The sequence below is a fragment of the Glycine soja genome, chromosome 3 (assembly GCF_004193775.1).
Source record: "Glycine soja cultivar W05 chromosome 3, ASM419377v2, whole genome shotgun sequence".
Taxonomy (NCBI): domain Eukaryota; kingdom Viridiplantae; phylum Streptophyta; class Magnoliopsida; order Fabales; family Fabaceae; genus Glycine; species Glycine soja.
Window position 1 is genome coordinate 13,299,853 of NC_041004.1, and position 20,095 is coordinate 13,319,947.

Here is a 20,095-nt window from a genome sequence, read left to right on the forward strand (position 1 = left end):
TAGTGCAAGAATTTAGGCTTAGCGCAGCCCCCTCTGCACTAGGGCTCACTTTGCGCACCTTTGGACCGCTCAGCGCAATTCCCCTCAATTGGAATTGGGCTTAGTGATCGAGGCCGTACCCGAATCAAATAAACATTAAAATATAGTAACTAGGAAGTGATCCTAGGTCGTTTCCCAACGAGTAGTGACAAGCCAAATGTTCATAATATACTTGCAGTAACAGTAACAGTAACGATGGGGGGGGGGGGTTGTTTGCTTTTGTAAATTAAACAGCGAATATATGTGAATTAGAAAATATCAGAATTAAAACACGTTGCTTCCCCTTGATTCACAAGCAAGTCTCTTATCCTAGGTTACGAGAGTTTATCCTTTATCAGTTTAACCACTTAATCCAACCCTAAATTAAATTACTAAGCGAAATTCAACATAAGGCATTCATTATGTGATTAAGCATCACATACACCAATTACTCATAAACGATCATTAAGCATGAACGTAAATTAAGCGCAGAGACAATTAATCAAGCACTAAGCATGCATGAATTAAAAGCAACAAATTCAAAGTAATTAGTGAAGAGGAAAAACTAAACAGAATTTAACAGTAATAATAGAACCTCAAAGAGAACTGTGCTTGATCCTCAAGGGAAAACAACGCTGCGGACTTAGCCTTCCATTAATCAAATAGAGAATGAAATTTTATTGATAAAACTAAAAGTCTGAACTGGAATTGAAAAAAAACGAAAATAAAAGAGAAAGAGAAGAGAGACTAAAACTAAAAACGAAAAATAGAAGAGAGAGAGGAGAGAGAGAGAGAGTCTCCCGCGAGGGAGAGAGGGAGGGGGTTAGGGGGCCCTAAACTAGAACCTTGGTGCTGTTATATAGTTTTTTTCAGCCCCAAAGCTTACAAATATGTTTTAAATCCAAGCCCATAAGTAAAATCAAATCAAATCTAGATAAGATAAGATAAGATAAGATCTAGATGAAATAATATCTAGATGAGATCAAATCTAAATAATATCTAGATAAGATAAGATCTAATTTTATAGAATAAATTAGTCTGCCCTCTTCAAGTCCAAGCCCAATTCTAGATTCAAGCCCAATGCTTCATTAATTCCTGAAATTAGATTAAAAACATCAAATTAGCTGAATGGGCCCAAATAATAAAACTGCCTAATTAATTGACAATTAAGACCAATCAATAATTAAAATGGTGCAAAAAGGGTTTAGAAAATAGAAGAAAATGATGGCACATCACTTAGCGTAGCTTTGGGCCGCTCAACGCAATTCCCCTCGGTTGGAATTGCGCAGCGTGCCGTTCTCGCTTAGCTGGAGAACAAAAGTTATTAGTTTCAAAATCCCAACGGTCAGGCTGTAGAAGAGTATCTTAGAGAGGTCCAAACAAAATGTGAAGGCGATCCAACGGTTAACAAATCCGATATCGTGATTTCACTGAACTAGGTTTTTTAAAATCTAAAATCTCATAATTTCAACTTCGCTCAACAAAACTCCACATAAATCAACATCCACATCAAGAAATTCACACATGACTAATTCAAGTCATATTTCAAATCATTCAAGTCAAATATATATTCAAACAACAAGCTAAACACAATCAAACATTGATTTATAACTTATAATATCTCAGGGTGTTACAACTCTTCTACCCTTTTAGAAATTTCGTCCTTGAAATTTACCTAACTCAAACAAGGATGGATAGGCGGCTTGCATTTGACTCTCTAATTCCCACATGGCATCTTCTCCTGATGTACCTCCCCAGATCACCTTGACCAATGGGATCTCCTTCCCTCTTAGTTGCTTTGTTCGTCTATCCTCGATCCTCAAAGGCAGTGTTTCATATGTCAAGTTCTCCTTCACTTATACGTCATCCAATTCGACCACATGTGCTGGATCATGGATATACTAACGGAGTTGAGACACATGAAAGACATTGTGAAGATTAGAAAGTGATGGGGGTAATGCAATTTGGTATGCCACAGGACCAACTCTTTTAAGAATTTGGAAAGGACCGATAAAGCGAGGTGTGAGTTTTCGGGATTTCAATGCTCGACCAACCCCAGTCCACGGAGTGACTCTCAAGAATACATGATCACCAACCTCAAATTCCAGATCTTTCCTCCTCTTATCCAGATAACTTTTTTGTCTACTCTGAGCAGTCCTCATTCTTTCTTGGATCAACTTGACCTTCTCTATGGTTTGTTGTACCACTTCTGGTCCTAAGATGAGGTTTTTGTTGGATCAAGTGGTCTCGAAATAATTAAGAAGGGGGGTTGAATTAGTTATTAATGTACCTTGTCTAATTAAAACTTATCCTTCTTAATGTTACTAGATTTAATTAGGCTTTTACTACCAAGTTAAGAAAGTAAAGAACAGTAATTGAAACTTAACCAAAAGTAAAAGCGATAATTAAAAGTGCACAACGGAAATTAAAGAGTATAAGGATGAAGAAGACAAACACAAGAATTTTATACTGGTTCAGCAACAACCCGTGCCTACATCCAGTCCCCAAGCAACCTGCAGTTCTTGAGATTTCTTTCAACCTTGTAAAAACCTTTACAAGAAAAGATCCACAAGGGATGTACCCTCCCTTGTTCTCTTTGAACAACCAAGTGGATGTACCCTCCACTTGAACTGATCCACAAGAGATGTACCCTCTCTTATTCTCAGTTACAACAACCCAAGTAGATGTACCCTCTACTTGTACCACAAAGGTTGTACCCTCCAATGTGTTAAGACAAAGAATTCTCAGGTGGTTAGTCCTTTGAATCTTTGTAAGGGGAAACAAAAGATATCTCAGGCGGTTAGTCCTTTGAAATCTTTTGTTTAAGGGAAAGGGAAGAATCAAAAGAATTCTAAGACTAAGTCCTTTTGAATTCTCTAGGAAAGGGAGAAGGGAGACACAAAAGAATTCAGGCGGTTAGTCCTTCGTTCTTTTGGAAAAGGGAGAAGAGAGACACAAAAAGAATTCAGGTGATTAGTCCTTGTTGAATTCTTTTTGGCAAAGAGAGAAGAGAATGAAAAGATATAGCACACTTTTGTTTTCTGCAGAATTTTCACTAGCAGAAGAACAAGGTTTGGAAAACAGAAAACTTAGAAAGCTTTTTGGCAAAGGAAGAAGAAGAAAGATGAGTTGTAAAGGTTTCAAGATTTCTCAAAAGTTGTTCAAGAAGTTCTAGAAAGTTATCAAAATGCAAGTCAAGGTCTTGCTTTTATAGATTCTTCATGTCTGGTCAAGAAAACCATTGGAAGAGTTATAACCTTGAGAAAATCTTGAGAAAACCATTGGAAGAGTTACATCTCTTGACTTTTTATTCAAAACTTGTCATTGGTAATCGATTACCATAACCATGTAATCGATTACACAAAGCATTTTATGAAAAGATTTGACTCTTCACAATTGAATTTGAATTTCAACGTTTAGATACACTAGTAATCGATTACCAATATATTGTAATCGATTACACCATTTAGAAATCATTTGGAATGTTGCAAATTCAGTTAAAACTTTTTGAAATCAAAATCTATCACTGGTAATCGATTGTAATCGATTACCAGAGAGTAAATACACTGGTAACTTAGAAAAATTTGAGAAAAACTTTTCTTGTAAAACAAAACTGTACTATGTTTGGTTTTTGAAAAATCTTTTTCAATACTTCCCTTGTGAAGTCTTGACTTGTTGCTTCTTGGTTTCTTCTCTTGAATCTTGAATTCTTCTTCTCTTGAGTCTTGATTCTTCTTGATGTCTTTTCTTTAATCTTCATCTTGAACTTGTTGACTCAATCTTGACATCATTCTTTTGGGCTTTTTGTCATCATCAAAACTACTTGAATCATACTTGATTCATCATCATGAAGCTTGCTTCTACAGTTTTCTCCGGGCTCTAGCCAACATAGAGGTGTCCTACACCTTCTACCATATAAAGCTTCATAGGGAGCCATGCCAATGGTAGAGTGAAAACTATTGTTGTAAGTGAACTTTATCAATGGCAGAAAACTCTCCCAACTTCCCTTTTGCTCTAAGACACACGCCCTCAAAAGGTCCTCTAATGACTGTATGGTCCGTTTAGTTTGGCCATCAATCTGAGGATGGTAGGCTGAACTTAGTCTAAGCTTGGTCCCCAACGCTTTGTTCAGGCTCTCCCAAAATCTAGAGGTACCTAGGATCTCTATCAGACACTATGATAGATGGAACACCATGTAAAAATAACAATCTCACTAATATACAGGGAGGTCAAATTTTCCAAGGAAAATCTTATATTAATGGGAATAAAGTGAGCAGACTTGGTCAACCTGTCAACAATAACCAAGATAGAATCAAAACCTTTGGGGGTTCTAAGTAGTCCTACGACAAAATCCATGGAAATATTGTCCCATTTCCACTGGGGTATCTCCAAGGGTTGTAACTTCCCGAAAGGTCTCTGGTGTCCTATCTTAGCCTTCTGACAGACTAAACATGCATACACAAACTCACTAACCTCTCTCTTCATGTTGGGCCACCAAAACATCATCTTCAAATCCTGATACATCTTGGTAGCACTAGGATGTATGCTCAAGTTACTCATATGTCCTTCCTCTAGGATCATCTTCCTAAGTTCAGGCACATTGGGAACATAAATCCTATCTTGAAGTCTCAAGACTCCATCCGATCCAACCTTGAAACTACTATCTCTTCCTGACTCTATAGCTTCTAACTGGGTCCTCAGAAAAGGATCAGTCTTCTGGCCTTCCCTGATATCTCCTAGTAACTTACTAGTGATCCTCAAAGTTCCTAATCTCACACTATTAGGAGTAACCTCACATGCAAGGCTAAAGTCTCTAAACTGTTCTAGGAGATCCATCTCTCTAACCATCAATGCCGATATATGTAGGGATTTCCTACTCAAGGCGTCAGCCACTACATTGGCTTTGCCGGGATGGTAGCTAAGCTCAAAATCATAATCTTTAAAAAACTCTAACCATCTCCTTTTACACATGTTCAACTCTTTCTGACTAAACAAGTACTTAAGGCTCTTATGATCACTAAACACCTCAAACTTGGAGCGAAACAGGTAATGCCTCCACATCTTAAGGGCAAAAACTACAGTAGCTAACTCCAGCTCATGAGTGATGTAATTCCTCTCATGAGTCTTGAGTTGTCTAGAAGCATAGGCCACTACTTAGCCATTTTGCATCAACACTCCTCCTAATCCCATCTTTGATGCATCACAATACACCTCAAAGGGTTCTCTCGGGTTAGGCAAAACTAACACTGGAGTGGTTGTTAATCTTTCCTTAAGGGTCTGGAAACTATGCTCACATTGGGTATCCCACACAAAAGCTTGACCCTTACGAGTTAGTTTAGTCAAAGGTAAAACTAACTTGGAGAAACCTTTTATGAATCTCCGGTAGTATCCTGCTAAATCCAGAAAACTCCTAATCTCAAAAACAGATTTAGGACTCTCCCACTCAAGAACGACTTCTATCTTAGATGGATCTACAGCTATGCCCCCTTGAGATATCACATGCCCTAGGAAACTAACTTTCTCTAACCAAAAATCACACTTGGACAACTTAGCATAGAGTTATCGGTCCCTAAGGGTATGCAACACAATCCTCAAATGTTCTTCATGTTCCTCTCTAGTCTTGGACTATACCAAAATATCATCTATGAATACCACCACAAAACTATCAAGGTAAGGGTGAAAGACTCTATTCATGTAGTCCATAAACACACCTGGAGCATTAGTCATACCAAAGGGCATGACTAGATACTCATAGTGACCATAACGGGTCCTAAAAGCAGTCTTAGGTATGTCCTCAGACTTCACTCGAATCTGATGATAACCTGACCTAAGGTCTATCTTATTGAACACACAAGATCCTACCAGTTGGTCCATAAGGTCATCTATTCTAGGCAAAGGGTACTTATTCTTAACCGTCACCTTATTCAACTTGCGGTAGTCTACACACAACCTCATGGTCCCATCTTTCTTCTTCACTAACAACACTGGTGCTCCCTATGGAGACACACTGGGTCTCACAAACTGCTTATCCAACAACTCTATAGGAGACATCCTATAAGGGGCTATGGATATGGGTCCAGCACCAGGTACCAGATCTATGGAAAACTCTATCTCTCTCTCTCTCGGGTGGCAGACCAGATATATCCTTAGGAAATACTTCAGGAAACTCTCTAACAACAAGGAGGTCACCCATGGAAGCCTTTGTCTCTATCGCTAGGTTAGACAAGATCATGTACACTTGAGCATCTTCTTTTAAAGATGTCACAACTTGGTTGACAGAGGTAAACATCATATCCTTACTCCCTCTAGAATCATCAAACACCACACTTTTATCAAAATAGTTTAACAAGACATGGTTGGAAGATAACCAGTCCATGCCAAGAATAACATCAATTTGGCTCAAGGGCAAACAAATCAAATCAATCAAGAATGTTTTACCAGAAATCTCCACAGGACAATACAAACACACATAAGAAGTTAACACAAAACCACTAGTAGGGGTTTCTACCACTAGATCTTTATGTAAAGAAGACACAGAAAGCTTAAGTTTCTCTACACATAAACAGGATATAAAGGAATGGGTGGCATCAGAATCAAACAACACAAGCAACGAAATCCCATTTATGAAACATCTACCTTGGATTAGATCTTTGGATTTCAAAGCTTCAGCACCATTAAGGGAAAAGACTCTTCCCGTGGCCTTTGGATGTCCAGTTTGACCATTCGGGCCTCCACCATTTTGCTCTTTCTTGAGTTGTGAACAATCTCTTTGAGTGTGTCCCTTTTGTCCACAATTAAAACAGATCATATCTTTATCTGGACAATTTAAGGAGATGTGCCCTGGCTTCCTACATTTGTAACAAATGATGTGAGTGGGGAAAGTATTGGGTTTGATACCACTACCACCCGCAAATCCCATGGTAATAGTCTTCTGATTGTTGGGGCGGTTACCATATTGCTTAGGAGGGTTCAAGTACGACTTTCCCCGATGTTGAGGTCCATTCTTTTTGTTCTTCATTGGACCTATTCTCTTATAATAGCTCGCCCTGTCTCAAGAGTCTTCATCCCAAATCCGACACATGTTAACCAAGAGTGGAAACTGACGAACACCCTGGTAACTCACAGCTTGCTTCACTTCAGGTCGCAAGCCATTCAGAAACTTCACACACTTGAAACTTTCACCATCTCTCCCTTGATAATGGGGAAAGTATCTCACCAGCTCCTCAAACTTGGCTGCATATTCAGCCACAATCATGTTTTCCTACTTGAGCTCCATGAACTCCATCTCTTTCTTGTTCATAACATCCTCGAGAAAGTAATTCTCCAAAAATACCCTCTTGAAGACATCCCAGGTCACATCTTGACCTTCAGCCTCTAGGCATTGGCGAGTATTCTCCCGCCAATACTTAGCTTCTTCCACTAGAGTATGTGTACCAAAAGCAACCTTTTGCCCCTCCGGACATGCCATAACTCGGAAAATTTTCTCAATTTCCATTATCCAGTTCTAAGCACCATCAGGGTTGTATCCTCCATTGAATGAAGGAGGGTTGTTTCGTTGGAAGCAGTCCAACCCTTGGTACTCACCAGCTCCACCAGCTTCTCCCCTATTTGGATTCCCTATAGCCTGAGTTAAGGCTTGAAGGGCATCAATTATCGCACGATCATTCCGTCCAGCCATCACTCCCTATACACACTAGGGAGTTAGACTTGGAAGGAATACACACAAACAAAGAACCACACAAAATCACAACCATCACAAGTTCCTACTTGGTTACTTTTGAGAATTGATGCCTCAATACATTAACACCCACTTTCCATCATTTGTATTTTCTGATCGCTTGCCATATCATCCCATTGCCCTTCACAAATTATACAGATGGCCAGTCTGATAACCCATGACTCGACATTGAAACTCATGGAATAGCAGACATTAGAAAAACAAATCCAATATGACTACAACAATCAAATTTCTACAACACATGGAAAGACAACAACCGAATAAGATCCAATTGCAAACAACAGACATCAACCATTCAACAAGGCAACTAGAAAACGAACAAAAAAACATAGCAGAGTCACAATTCACTGGCGAAAAGGTTCGACCTGCTCTGATACCACTAATGTATCGACCCGCCTCGTCGCTACGATATCACCACTCTAATAACTGGAAAATTTTCTTCTTTTATGAAAACTCCATAAACTTGCTTATGAAAATCGTAGTAAATTTCAATTTCACATATATATATATATATATATATATATATATATATATACATGTCCCCAAACACGCACCAATGTTTAACTAAATACATGAATATTAATATAGTAGTTCAGTACACATTATACACATAATGAAGATTAAATCAGTTCGAACATATAATTAAATATGTGATTTACATCCTTAATCCAACAAAAGAAATCATGAACCAACTATGGAGGAGTTGATTAAAAAACACAACTCTCTCCCAAAATAATCCCAATGTCATCACGTCAGCTTGGCGGCTCCTCAACAGAATCTCATCCTTGCACCCTACTGATGTCATTCTGCTCCCACGAACAAGGTTCACGATCATCACAGGTATCAACCACACGATACAAAATTGCAAGGGTGAGTTCATTATAAAAAGAACCAATGTTAAATCCAAATAATCACAATTGGCAAGAAAACATAAGCAAACATCATGAGTTTACACAACATTCATTATTCACAAAATCTAAAATCTCATAATTTCAACTTCGCTCAACAAAACTCCATATAAATCAACATCCACATCAAGAAATTCACACATGACTAATTGAATTCATATTTCAAATCATTCAAGTGAAATATATATTCAAACAACAAGCTAAACACAATCAAACATCAATTTATAACTTATAATATCTCAGGGTGTTACATTGTTGGCTCTCAATGGGTATAAGTGTGGAGTTGTCGACATTCTCACCGGGAGTGTGTACAACATTGGGTGGTGTATAGTTGGGAGGCAATCCACATGGTGGGAAGGAATGCTTGTTCTAAACCTGCACAAAATGAGGGCCGCCTACACTTCCCAATGCTTTGCCTCCCTGACCTACCATATCCGAGGTTGGATGATTTACTTGATTGAGGCCAGATGGGTGAGTCGGGTCCACTTCAGTGGCGGTACTTACGGCAACGCATGTAGCCGTGTTGACCTCCATCATTTTTCTCATACTCATCATGGCTTCCATCATTGTGGTCTTTTGCTCTTTCATGGCCTCCATGTCGGCCTTCATCTGTTCTTGCACCTCCTCTATTTCACTCATCACTCTAGCTTTGGCGCGCGTTCAGTAAGGGCACCGTAAAGCGCGTTCTTTCCTTTTGATTACAATGATTATAGTTCTGATTTCAAGGACAGAATGCAATGAGCAATGCAACCAATGTGAAAAGAAAAATAAGCATGGATGTATGTGAATGATGCATTGTGGAAGTATTGCAAATTTTACACAGGATATTTAGTAGAACATAGGGTCGAATCAACATTGTTCATTATATCTTGTCAGGGTCAAAGTGTAACTAGAAATAAAACTCGATCCATCTTTTGCCCCAACTTTTGCTAGCTGGTTACTTGCACATTTGACCTTGACTTGATGAAAAACTTTTCTTAAAAGCACGTGCTTGGTTCGACCCCATAATCCCTGGAATAGAAATTTTGATTGTCAATATTTCGAAAATATATCATAGAGATGAATGATTAGGGCATACTTATGCTATGCATGACAAATGTAATTTTGAGATTGACATGAGGTGCTCGAAGGACCATCCTTTCCTAGTTAACTATGCATTAGGTACCATGTTCATATGATTTTCAATAATTTTTTTTAAGAGAAATGAGTGTATAATCCTAACATGGTTTGTTTATAACTATCATCATGGTACCCAACACATGTAACTAAAAATGTGGTGTAAACTTTCATTCTTCATTGTGACTTTTTTTTTTGTTTTTGTGTTTTTTTGTTGAGGAAAATGCAAGGATCATGCATGAGTGAACATAACATGCGAACGATGAAAATATAATGTATGCAGTTGGTAGAACAAAAGCATGCTAAATGAGGATGTATGACAATGCAATGACTTATGCAAATGCAATGCATGAATATGATAAATGATAAATACAAGAATGATATGTCCATTACGATGCCATGAAGGGATGCATGATGTAATCAAGGAACAAGCCAGAGTGAGTTTGCTATGTGTCCCCTAATTCAGGAACCTAATGGAAAGGATCCAAAAGTCCACTTCTAGTGATAACTCCCAAGGGTACTTTCATGTAACCTTACCGGTCTCTAGAGATATCATCCTCTTAGATAATACATTGTGATGATAGGGAATATCAGCGAAAATGCATCGCCAAAAGAGGAAAACTCTATATGAGGCTTCACCGTTATCAAGCGAGTCAGAGAACCAACATGACGACAAATCGACCTCCACTCCCTATTGTTAGACAAGTGGCCTCAGATATCTTAAGAAGGGGGGGGGGGTTGAATTAAGATATTACAAACTATTTCCCCAATTAAAATTCTATTTCACTTTCTATTCAAGTTACAAATTCCCTTAATAATGAACTTCTTAAATATTGATTCAAATAAACAATCTGAATATAAATATAAAACAATAATAACTAAAAGAGTTTAAGGGAAGAGAAAGTACAAACTCGGATTTATACTGGTTCGGCCACACCCTTGTGCCTACGTCCAGTCCCCAAGCAACCCGCTTGAGAGTTCCACTATCCTGTAAAATCCTTTTATAAGTTCTAAACACACAAGGACAATCCTTCCTTTGTGTTTAGAATTCTTTTACAACAAGAGACCCTCGGTCTCTTAATCCCTTAGAGAATTAGAAAGAGAAGAAGAATGAATCTCTCCTGAAAGAGATAGATTTTACAATCTGAGCACTCAAATGATTCCTTAATGAATTGCAATTGAATTGGCCAAGGAATTCTTAAGAGGATAAAACAATTTTGCTCTTTGAGAGAATAAACACTTGTTGTTCTAAAAAACTCTTAGCAAATTCGTGTTCTAAGTCACATATATATAGACCATTGGTGGTCATGTAAAAACCTTTTGAGAAGTTGTGACTCTTAGAAATATTTTTCTGAAAATCTTGTCTAGTAATCGATTACAGGATTTGTGTAATCGATTACAGCTTTTAAAATTTGAATTAAAATGTTCATTAACTACTGGTAATCGATTACCAATATTGTGTAATCGATTACACAGTCTAAAATTTGAATTCAAATATTTAGTAGCTGTTGTAAAGCATTTTTGGCCACTGGTAATCGATTACATCCTCTAGTAATCGATTACCAGAGAGTAAATCTCTTGAAAAACACTTTTTAACTCAAATTACATGGCCAAACCTTTTGCTATATCAATTAGGAATTCCCTTCCTAACATACTAGTGATCATCTTGATGTTGTGGCTTGTATTCTTGAATCTTTGTCTTGAATTTAAACTTGAAAAGCCCATTTGCATCATTTGCATCAAATCATCATGATCATCATCAAAACACCAAAGGCATTTGCTTCTACACCTATGGCTCACAAAGACCCGGGTATAGGGCCTAATATCTCAATGTGTATGCAAAAGTGTAGTTGTCATGTGTGCATAGAGCAAAAATATTTCTAACTATGAATGTAGTAATTAGACAGACACACACCAAACACAATAACATAGCAAGGTTTATACAATGGACAAAACAAAAGATAAAAGAGAAGAGGGAGCATAAATAAAGAAGAAGTCACGATAAAACATTACACACTGATCGAATGGCTTAACTCTCTAACAGTCCCCAGCGGAGTCGTCATCTGTCGCAACCTACCTCACGACTAGAAGGTGAAGGGAAAATAAATGAGCCAAAGTGTGTTCTTCTCCAAGGGAGAAAACGAGCGGAGTCGCCACCAACATTTATTCGAGGAAAACATTAGAAAAACCAAAAAGAGGTATGTGAATATTGAGAAGATGGGTGATAGAGGCCGTACCCGAATCAAATAAATATTAAAATATAGTAACTAGGAAGTGATCCTAGGTCGTTTCCCAATGAGCAATGATACACCAAATGTTCATAATAGATAGTAGGAAATAGTAACAAATTGGGGGGGGGGGGGGGGTTGTTTGCTTTTGTAAATTAAACAGCGAGTAAAATTGAATTAGAATTTATCAGAATTAAAATACGTTGCTTTCCCTTGATTCACAAGCAAGTCTCTTATCCTAGGTTGCGAGAATTTATCCTTTATCAGTTCAACCACTTAATCCAACCCTAAATTAAATTACTAAGCGAAATTTAACATAAAGTATTCATTATGTGATTAAGCATCACACACACCAATTACTCATAAACGATCATTAAGCATGAACGTAAATTAAGCGCAGAGGCAATTAATCAAGCACTAAGCATGCATGAATTAATAGCAACAAATTCAGAGTAATTAGTGAAGAGGAAAAACTGAATAGAATTTAACAGTAATAATAGAACCTCAAAGAGAACTGTGCTTGATCCTCAAGAGAAAACAACGCTGCGGACTTAGCCTTCCATTAATCAAATAGAGAATGAATTTTTATTGATAAAACTAAAAGTTTGAACTGGAATTGTAAAAAATGAAAATATAAGAGAAAGAGAAGAGAGACTAAAACTAAAAACGAAAAATAGAAGAGAGAGAGGAGAGAGAGAGAGAGCTAAACTAGAACCTTGGTGCTGTTATATAGTTTTTTCAGCCCCAAAGCTTACAAATCTGTTTTAAATCCAAGCCCATAAGTAAAATCAAATCAAATCTAGATAAGATAAGATAAGATAAGATCTAGATGAAATAATATCTAGATGAGATCAAATCTAAATAATATCTAGATAAGATAAGATAAGATAAGATCTAATTTTGTAGAATAAATTAGTCTGCCATCTTCAAGTCCAAGCCCAATGTTGGATTCAAGCCCAATGCTTCATTAATTCTTGAAATTAGATTAAAAACATCAAATTAGCTGAATGGGCCCAAATAATAAAACTGCCTAATAAATTTGACCATTAAGACTAATCAGTATTTAAAATGGTGCAAAAAGGGTTAAGAAATAGGAGAAAATAATGGCACATCAAAACCCCCCATACTTAGCCTTTTGCACTCCTGGGCAAAATGAAATAAAGAACAAAATCCAAGGATATCAAAGAGAGACAAACAAAAAAATTTACATATTTCTCAATGAATCAAGGAATGAAAAGAATGGGTAACATCTAACATGAAGAGATCCAAAGAGTCAAGACATTCGTGAAAATCATCCAAGCAACCCAATCTTGGGAAAATAGTTAATCAGCTCAATAATGAAAAATGATTAAGCCTCACAAGATATACACTCTATCTCTCAAGTGTCTAGGCTACTATTTACTCTCGAAGCACCCATGAAAACAAACACCACATAGACTTGGCAAAATTCTAAAATTGACAAACGACTTGACAACACATGCATATGAGGATCAAAAGGTCTTTAAAGGTTGTAATGGAGCCAAGGACAAGGCAGGGAAGAAAAATATGGAATAAGTAGCTAAATCCCGAAGGAATAGAGGAGCAATGGGGAATAAGTGGAAATTAAGCACAAGTAGTAAACCCAAACCCTCTAATATCAACAAAATCAACCGAGGCTCCCAAATCAAGTTCTCATATCAAGACCTTACTTATTCCACTTCACTTCTTTTCTTCTTTTTTTTTTTGAAGAGTACGAAATTGCAGAATTTGCAGCAACTGAATTTTTTTTTATTTTTTTTTCATTTTTGATTTTTTTGATTTTTTTTGTTGATTGAACAGTACGAAATTGAAGATTAAAGAAAGAACTAGGCAATATATATATATATATATATATATATATATATATATATATATATATATATATATACATCAAGCATGGCCAAAATAAAACATTAAGCATGGCCAAAAATCATATCTTCCAATGAAACATACCCCCCCCACACTTATTCCCAGCTTATTCCCAAAACAATTCCAAAGCTCCAAAATTCCTTAAGGGTAAGGTGATATCATGGTTTTTCACTTAAGGCTTGTAATGAGCTTCAAAACAAAGAAAGGGGAAAATAGGCTCAAAGGGGCTAGCAAAGGAATTAATACAAGGTAAGTCCATTTGGCTAGAAGCTTATAAGAACGAAATTGCCTAAATCATTTCCAAATATGCATGTGAATTAGCAAGCAATCAATGGGGCAAAACACACCAAAAGATTATGATGATGGATGGCTCGAATTCTCACAAAAGGTAAACTTATCACTTTCAAATTGAGCTTTCAAAACTATCATGACATGTAAAGGAAAAACAAGGATTTCAAGTCACAAAATGTCAAGAGACTTTTATTTTCAGAACAATTACCCATTACTTGAACATATCCTATAATTCAAAGACAAACATGCAAATTTAACACAACAAAACTAACAAAATTAAACTAGAACCCAACAAAACTAACAAAATTAAACTAATTTAACACGACTAACAAAACCAAAACCAAAGAACACACTCCCCCCATACTTAAACAACACATTGTCCTCAATGTGGCACAATTAAAAGATTAAAAGCAATTAAACCATCAAATAGAATCGGACAAATGTAATAAAAGTAAAGAAGGAGATAAGAAAGAAAAACTCCCTAAGTCATGGTAGAGGAAGAGTAGGGTGGCGTAAGGAAGTCTCTTCCACCACTACGTCCACTAAAGAAGGGTTTGTGAGGAATGGCTTAAGTCGGTGTCCATTGACCTTGAAGCTCTTGTTTGTGGAGTCGCTTTTGATCTCAACTGTACCATAAGGAAAAACATTAGTAACAACAAAAGGACCAATCCACTTAGACCTCAACTTACCACTCCTGAGTCCAAGCTTAGAATTATACAATAACACTTTTTGCCCAACCATGAAGTCTTTCTTAATTATCATGCTATCATGGAACTTCTTGGTCTTTTCTTTGTAGAACTTGGCATTCTCGTAGGCTTCTAGGCGGATCTCATCTAACTCACTTAGTTGCAACTTTCTTTCCTCACCAGCTTGATCCATAAAGAAGTTGCAGGTCTTCACTGCCCAGTATGCTTTGTGCTCAATCTCCACTGGAAGATGACATGCCTTTCCAAAGACAACCCGATAAGGAGACATTCATATGGGTGCTTTGTAGGCAGTCCTATGTGCCCAAAGAGCATCATCTAGCCTGGTACTCCAATCTTTCCTGCTTGGTTGCACAATCTTCTCTAAAATTCTCTTGATCTCCCTATTAGAAATTTCTGCCCGTCCATTGGTTTGGGGGTGGTATGGTGTGGATACCCTGTGGACAACCCCATACTTTTTTAGCAAGGCATGCATTGATTTGTTGCAAAAATGGGTTCCTTGATCACTAATGATTGCTTTAGGTACTCCAAACCTGCAAAACAGATTAGATCTGACAAAATCTACAACAACCTTAGCATCATTAGTTCTAGTGTGCTTTGCTTCCACCCATTTTGAAACATAATCAACTGCAAGGAGAATGTAAAAATAACCAAAAGATACAGGAAAAGGGCCCATGAAATCTATACCCCAGACATCAAACACCTCACAGAATAGCATAGGTTGCTGAGGCATTTGTTGTCACCATCTAAGTGCACTTCCTGCTCTCTGACACTGCTCACAAGTGCTACAAATCTTCCACGCATCTTTAAAGATGGTGGGCCAATAAAATCCACAGTTAAGCACTTTGCGGGCTGTCCTTTGAACACCCAAATGACCACCCGGTGCGGAAGAATGACAGAACTGCAGGACTGAGTCAGTCTCATGATCTGGGATGCATCGTCTAATGACCTGATCACTGCACAATTTCCACAAGTAGGGGTCATCCCAAATAAAATGCTTAGCATCACTTTTAATTTTATCTTTTTGGGCCTTATATGCTAAGGGAGGAAAAAAGAAGCAACTAAATAATTGACAATGTTAGCAAACCAGGGAGTAGAAAGAGAATCAGAAATACTATACAATATATATAAATGATCATCCAGGAAATCATCCCGAATGGGTGAGTCCTCATCAAACACATGTTCGATCCGACTCAAATGATCAGCAACTAAATTTTGTGCTTCGCTCCTATCACGGATCTCCAAGTCAAACTCTTGGAGCCAGAGCATTCATCGGATCAACCTAGGCTTTGAATCAGCCTTCTGCAACAAGTACTTTAAAGTTGCGTGGTCAGTATAAACAATAATGTGAGTACCAAGCAAATAAGAACGAAATTTTTTAAGAGCAAAAACTATGGCTAGTAGCTCTTTCTCAGTAGTAGTATAATTCGCTTGGGCAGCATCTAAAGTCCTAGAAGCATAATATATCACCCTAGGCAATTTATCAATTTTTTGAGCAAGGACAGCCCCCAATGCATAATTTGATGCATCATACATAAGCTCAAAAGGGGTTGTCCAGTCGGGTGCCTGGATAATGGGGGAGGTAGTCAGTGCTCTTTTGAGGCAATCAAAAGCCTCTTTGCATTTATCATTAAAGTCAAACTCCACCTCCCTTTGCAACAAGTTGGATAGTGGATGGGCTATGTGACGTCCCTAAATTAATGACTGGTTTAATAGTAATAATTTAAATAACAAAAACCATGGTAAAATTTTTTTTCTTCTTTTTCTTTTTCATTTCTTTCTCTTTTCACCATAACTAGGTTTAGAAGGAAAATCCTCACTACAGAGTCCTGAATGGCCAGTTCACAACTCTATTCGGAATCATTTCTTTCTTACCGCTCATAATCTCTAAACTATTTTGCTGTTTCAAAAGGAAGAATGTACCAGCCATTACTTTAGGTCGTCACATGAAAATAAAAGAATAAAATACGGTCGATAAACTCTTTTACAAATAAAGTTGCTAATGCTTTCTTTTCAAATAACAAGATCGATTATAAATGCATTCATCATTTAAAGTTGTCCAAAATATGGGAGTTTTACAAAATACAGTGTCATCCAGAGCAAAGGTGTCCATAATGGTGGCTTCAGCCACATGTATACAATCATCAAATTCCTATACATCAGGTCTACCCATACAAAAACAAAAGAGTAAACCTAACAGTCAGTCCTAGATACACCCACCCTCAAAAAGTATATAAAACTAGTCCGAAGAGCTGTCCACTATGATGAAGAGCCTCCGCTGATCGCCATCTCCCCCGGGCCACTATCCTCCATAGAATCTGCCTCAGATGCCGACATGACTTCCTCGGGAGAATCCACCTCAGGAAGTGGGTCCTCATCACCCTCTAGAAAGTCAAGAGCATCCACAGCAGGCTCAGGAGGTAGCTCCTCGGGATCCTCCTCAGGGTCTTCCTCGGATGACGTTACCTCGATCACTTGGACGGGCTCCACTAGACGATATGGTGTAGGCGTGGGTAGTATCCACTCCACAGTGCGTTGAAGCGTCCGTGCAGGTTCATCTGGATGCACCAAAGAAGTAGCCGTGAATCGAATGGTGCCCATAAATCGGCACCTCGTGTTGCCTTCGAGGGTCTCCCAGGCTCCCTCTAGGCACTCCATCTCTACTCGATCATGGATTAGCTGCGCCGCCATCACGATCTACAAGGAAGAAAAGAAAGGGGTAGACTCTTTCACAAGAATCTAACTATGCCGCCGCACAATACGTTTCATAACCACTACATGCAATTAAAAGGGGTATCTCAAGGCTTTTCATCTCTGTTAATCGATTACACAGCCTTGGTAATCGATTACCAGAGGCTAAACTTGAATTACACAGCCTCAGGACATGAAATATGCAAAAATGCACTGTGTAATCGATTACACATACCTGGTAATCGATTACCAGTGACCCATCCCTCTGTGTAATCGATTACATAGGCTGGTAATCGATTACCAGAGGCCTCCACAAGGTTCCAGTCCCCTTTTCTAAGCCTGGTAATCGATTACACCCCTGGGCAATCGATTACCAGAGGCTTCCTTAGCTTCTTGACCTCGTTTTCAAGCCTGGTAATCGATTACACCCCGTGGTAATCGATTACACCCCGTGGTAATCGATTACCAGAGACCATCTTAGCCTCCTGTCTTCATTTTTAAGCCTTGTAATCGATTACCCACCCTTGGTAATCGATTACCAGAGACCATATCTCACATATCAATCAAGTTTCACAGCTGGCCAGCCACCACAAGCCTCCTTGCTTTGTGGTCTTTGTTCCTTTTATCTGTTGACTGCCAGGAGCTCGCCTATTTAGGTACATCACAGGTTCTCACTGACCGACTATGCCCGGGTTGGGTCGGGATTGGTCAAGCTTGGTTTTGGGCAATAGCACCCAACCTGACGTCCCCAAGGTCTCCTGACCCCCGCGACATATCTCCAGGTACCACTTTGTGGTCAACAATAAAAGCAGGAAGTTTCACCCTTCAACACTTCCTCATCTCAAGCTTGTAGGATTATGGGGTACCCATCACATGTGGTACTAGGTGGCGGTCGGGCAATGGTGCACAACAAGTTTTCCACATCCACAATGCGCGCATAAACCCACCATCCCCTGTTGCCCACCTCCAACTGAGCTCACGTACTCCCACGTAGCCTATATCCTCGTTTCTCTCAACACCGGGTCCCCATCAATCCTCCCAAGCTTCCACAACATCCAAGCAAAACAACATTCAAACAGCACAAGCTATCACAGCCAAGCAAAACAGAGCAAAGGCAGAAAACTCTGCCAAAACACCAACCAAATCACAGCTTTTCTCACTTAAAGACCCCAGTAACAATTCCTTCGATCCAATTCGTTAACCGTTGGATCGACTCCAAAATTTTACTGGAAGTCTATAGTACATAAGCCTACATTGTGACCGTTGGGATCTACTAGCAAACATCCAGAACTCATTCTGCACTAGACTTTCCACAGCCAACCACACACAAGCATTTTTCTGCACAAAGCCAAAATCCTGCTGCACCTATTTTGACAGCAAAATTCTGCATAAGTGCAGATTTCGAAAATCACACTTCCTCTCATCCAATCTTGCCCAAATCAATTCCTACAAGTCCCAAATCATGTATCAATCATGTCTAACCCAAAATCAAGCTTCAAAGCACAACAACACATAATCTAGGTGTCCAACACCCCTCAATTCAATGGGTTTTCTAGGTTTGAAAAGTGAAATTGAGAATGGGACAAATTTGAATCAAACTCTCACCTCACACAAGTCTATACCATCAATTTAGACTTGTTCAAACTGGATTTACACCTAAAATCTCACCGAGTCAAAATTTGACTCTTCAACACCTAATTTTGCCCTAGAAATGGCTCTTTGTTCACTTTGATCATTTGTTCTTCTCTCTAGTACAGTCCAAGCTTTCTCCCAAGTCCTAAATGACATTTCAAGCTAGGATTAACTCACTTTAACCTCCATTTACCACAGAATTCAGACTTAACCTTCCAACTCTCAAAGCCTCACTCTTTTTCCACTCATAACACCACATTCTCACTTTCCAATCCTAGGTTAACTCTACATTTCATCTCTAACAGTTTTCCATGGGCAAATCTCAGCATACAAACATCACAAACATCATCACAAAACCCTAAAACAGAATGGGTATGTCTAACTCATCCAAACATGGTAATTTCAACAAGCTTTCAGCAAATGTCTTCACAAATAATCATCACACAGCAGAAACCTAGCAAGACTACCCATCATATCTCCCAAAACCCCATACCCACGAAATTTAAGAGAGAAAGAAGTCCACCCAAACCTGAATTTTCGAAGTCCCACTCGTAGCCACGCACTTCACGACCCCGAAAATGCCCTCCTTTCGCGATTTGGGGCAGAAATGATGGTCAAAGGTTGAAGCTTTGCTTGGAGCTTCAATGGAGAATGAAGAAGAAGAAATGGCAACGTGAGGGAGAGAGAGAGCTGTCTTAAAAGTGTGGGGCTGAGTGAAGAGAGAGAGAGTTGCTTTTTAATTTTAAAAAGGCTTTTTCCTCATTTCTTATTATTTTATTTAAGCAATGTCACATGTCTCCATTTGAGTGGAGCAAAAAGGGTCCACTTTCCCTTTTTGACTGTGACCCATACTCAGCCACAAAAGTGAGAAAAATATGACCT

The 20,095-nt window shown here is 38.4% G+C and overlaps 1 protein-coding gene across 1 annotated transcript; it reads right to left on the bottom strand.

Moving 5' to 3' along the window:
* Positions 1-6,070: 6,070 nt before the first annotated feature.
* On the bottom strand, positions 6,071-7,036 carry LOC114404971. Its single transcript, XM_028367679.1, has 3 exons — positions 6,655-7,036; positions 6,501-6,570; positions 6,071-6,323 (listed from the first exon to the last, which is right to left on the bottom strand). The coding sequence occupies exons 1-3, from the start codon at positions 7,034-7,036 to the stop codon at positions 6,071-6,073; spliced, it is 705 nt and encodes a 234-aa protein (XP_028223480.1).
* Between the last annotated feature and the right edge of the window lie 13,059 nt (positions 7,037-20,095).

Bases quoted from the DNA above. Each gene is read 5' to 3' on its own strand.
- LOC114404971 (XM_028367679.1), bottom strand. From the start codon at position 7,036: ATGAAGAACAAAAAGAATGGACCTCAACATCGGGGAAAGTCGTACTTG. The intron at 6,571-6,654 runs GTAGATGTTTCA...GTTTATGTGTAG, and splicing joins ATCCAAAGATCTAATCCAAG to AGAAACTTAAGCTTTCTGTG. The intron at 6,324-6,500 runs GTTAACTTCTTA...TGATGATTCTAG, and splicing joins ACCCCTACTAGTGGTTTTGT to AGGGAGTAAGGATATGATGT.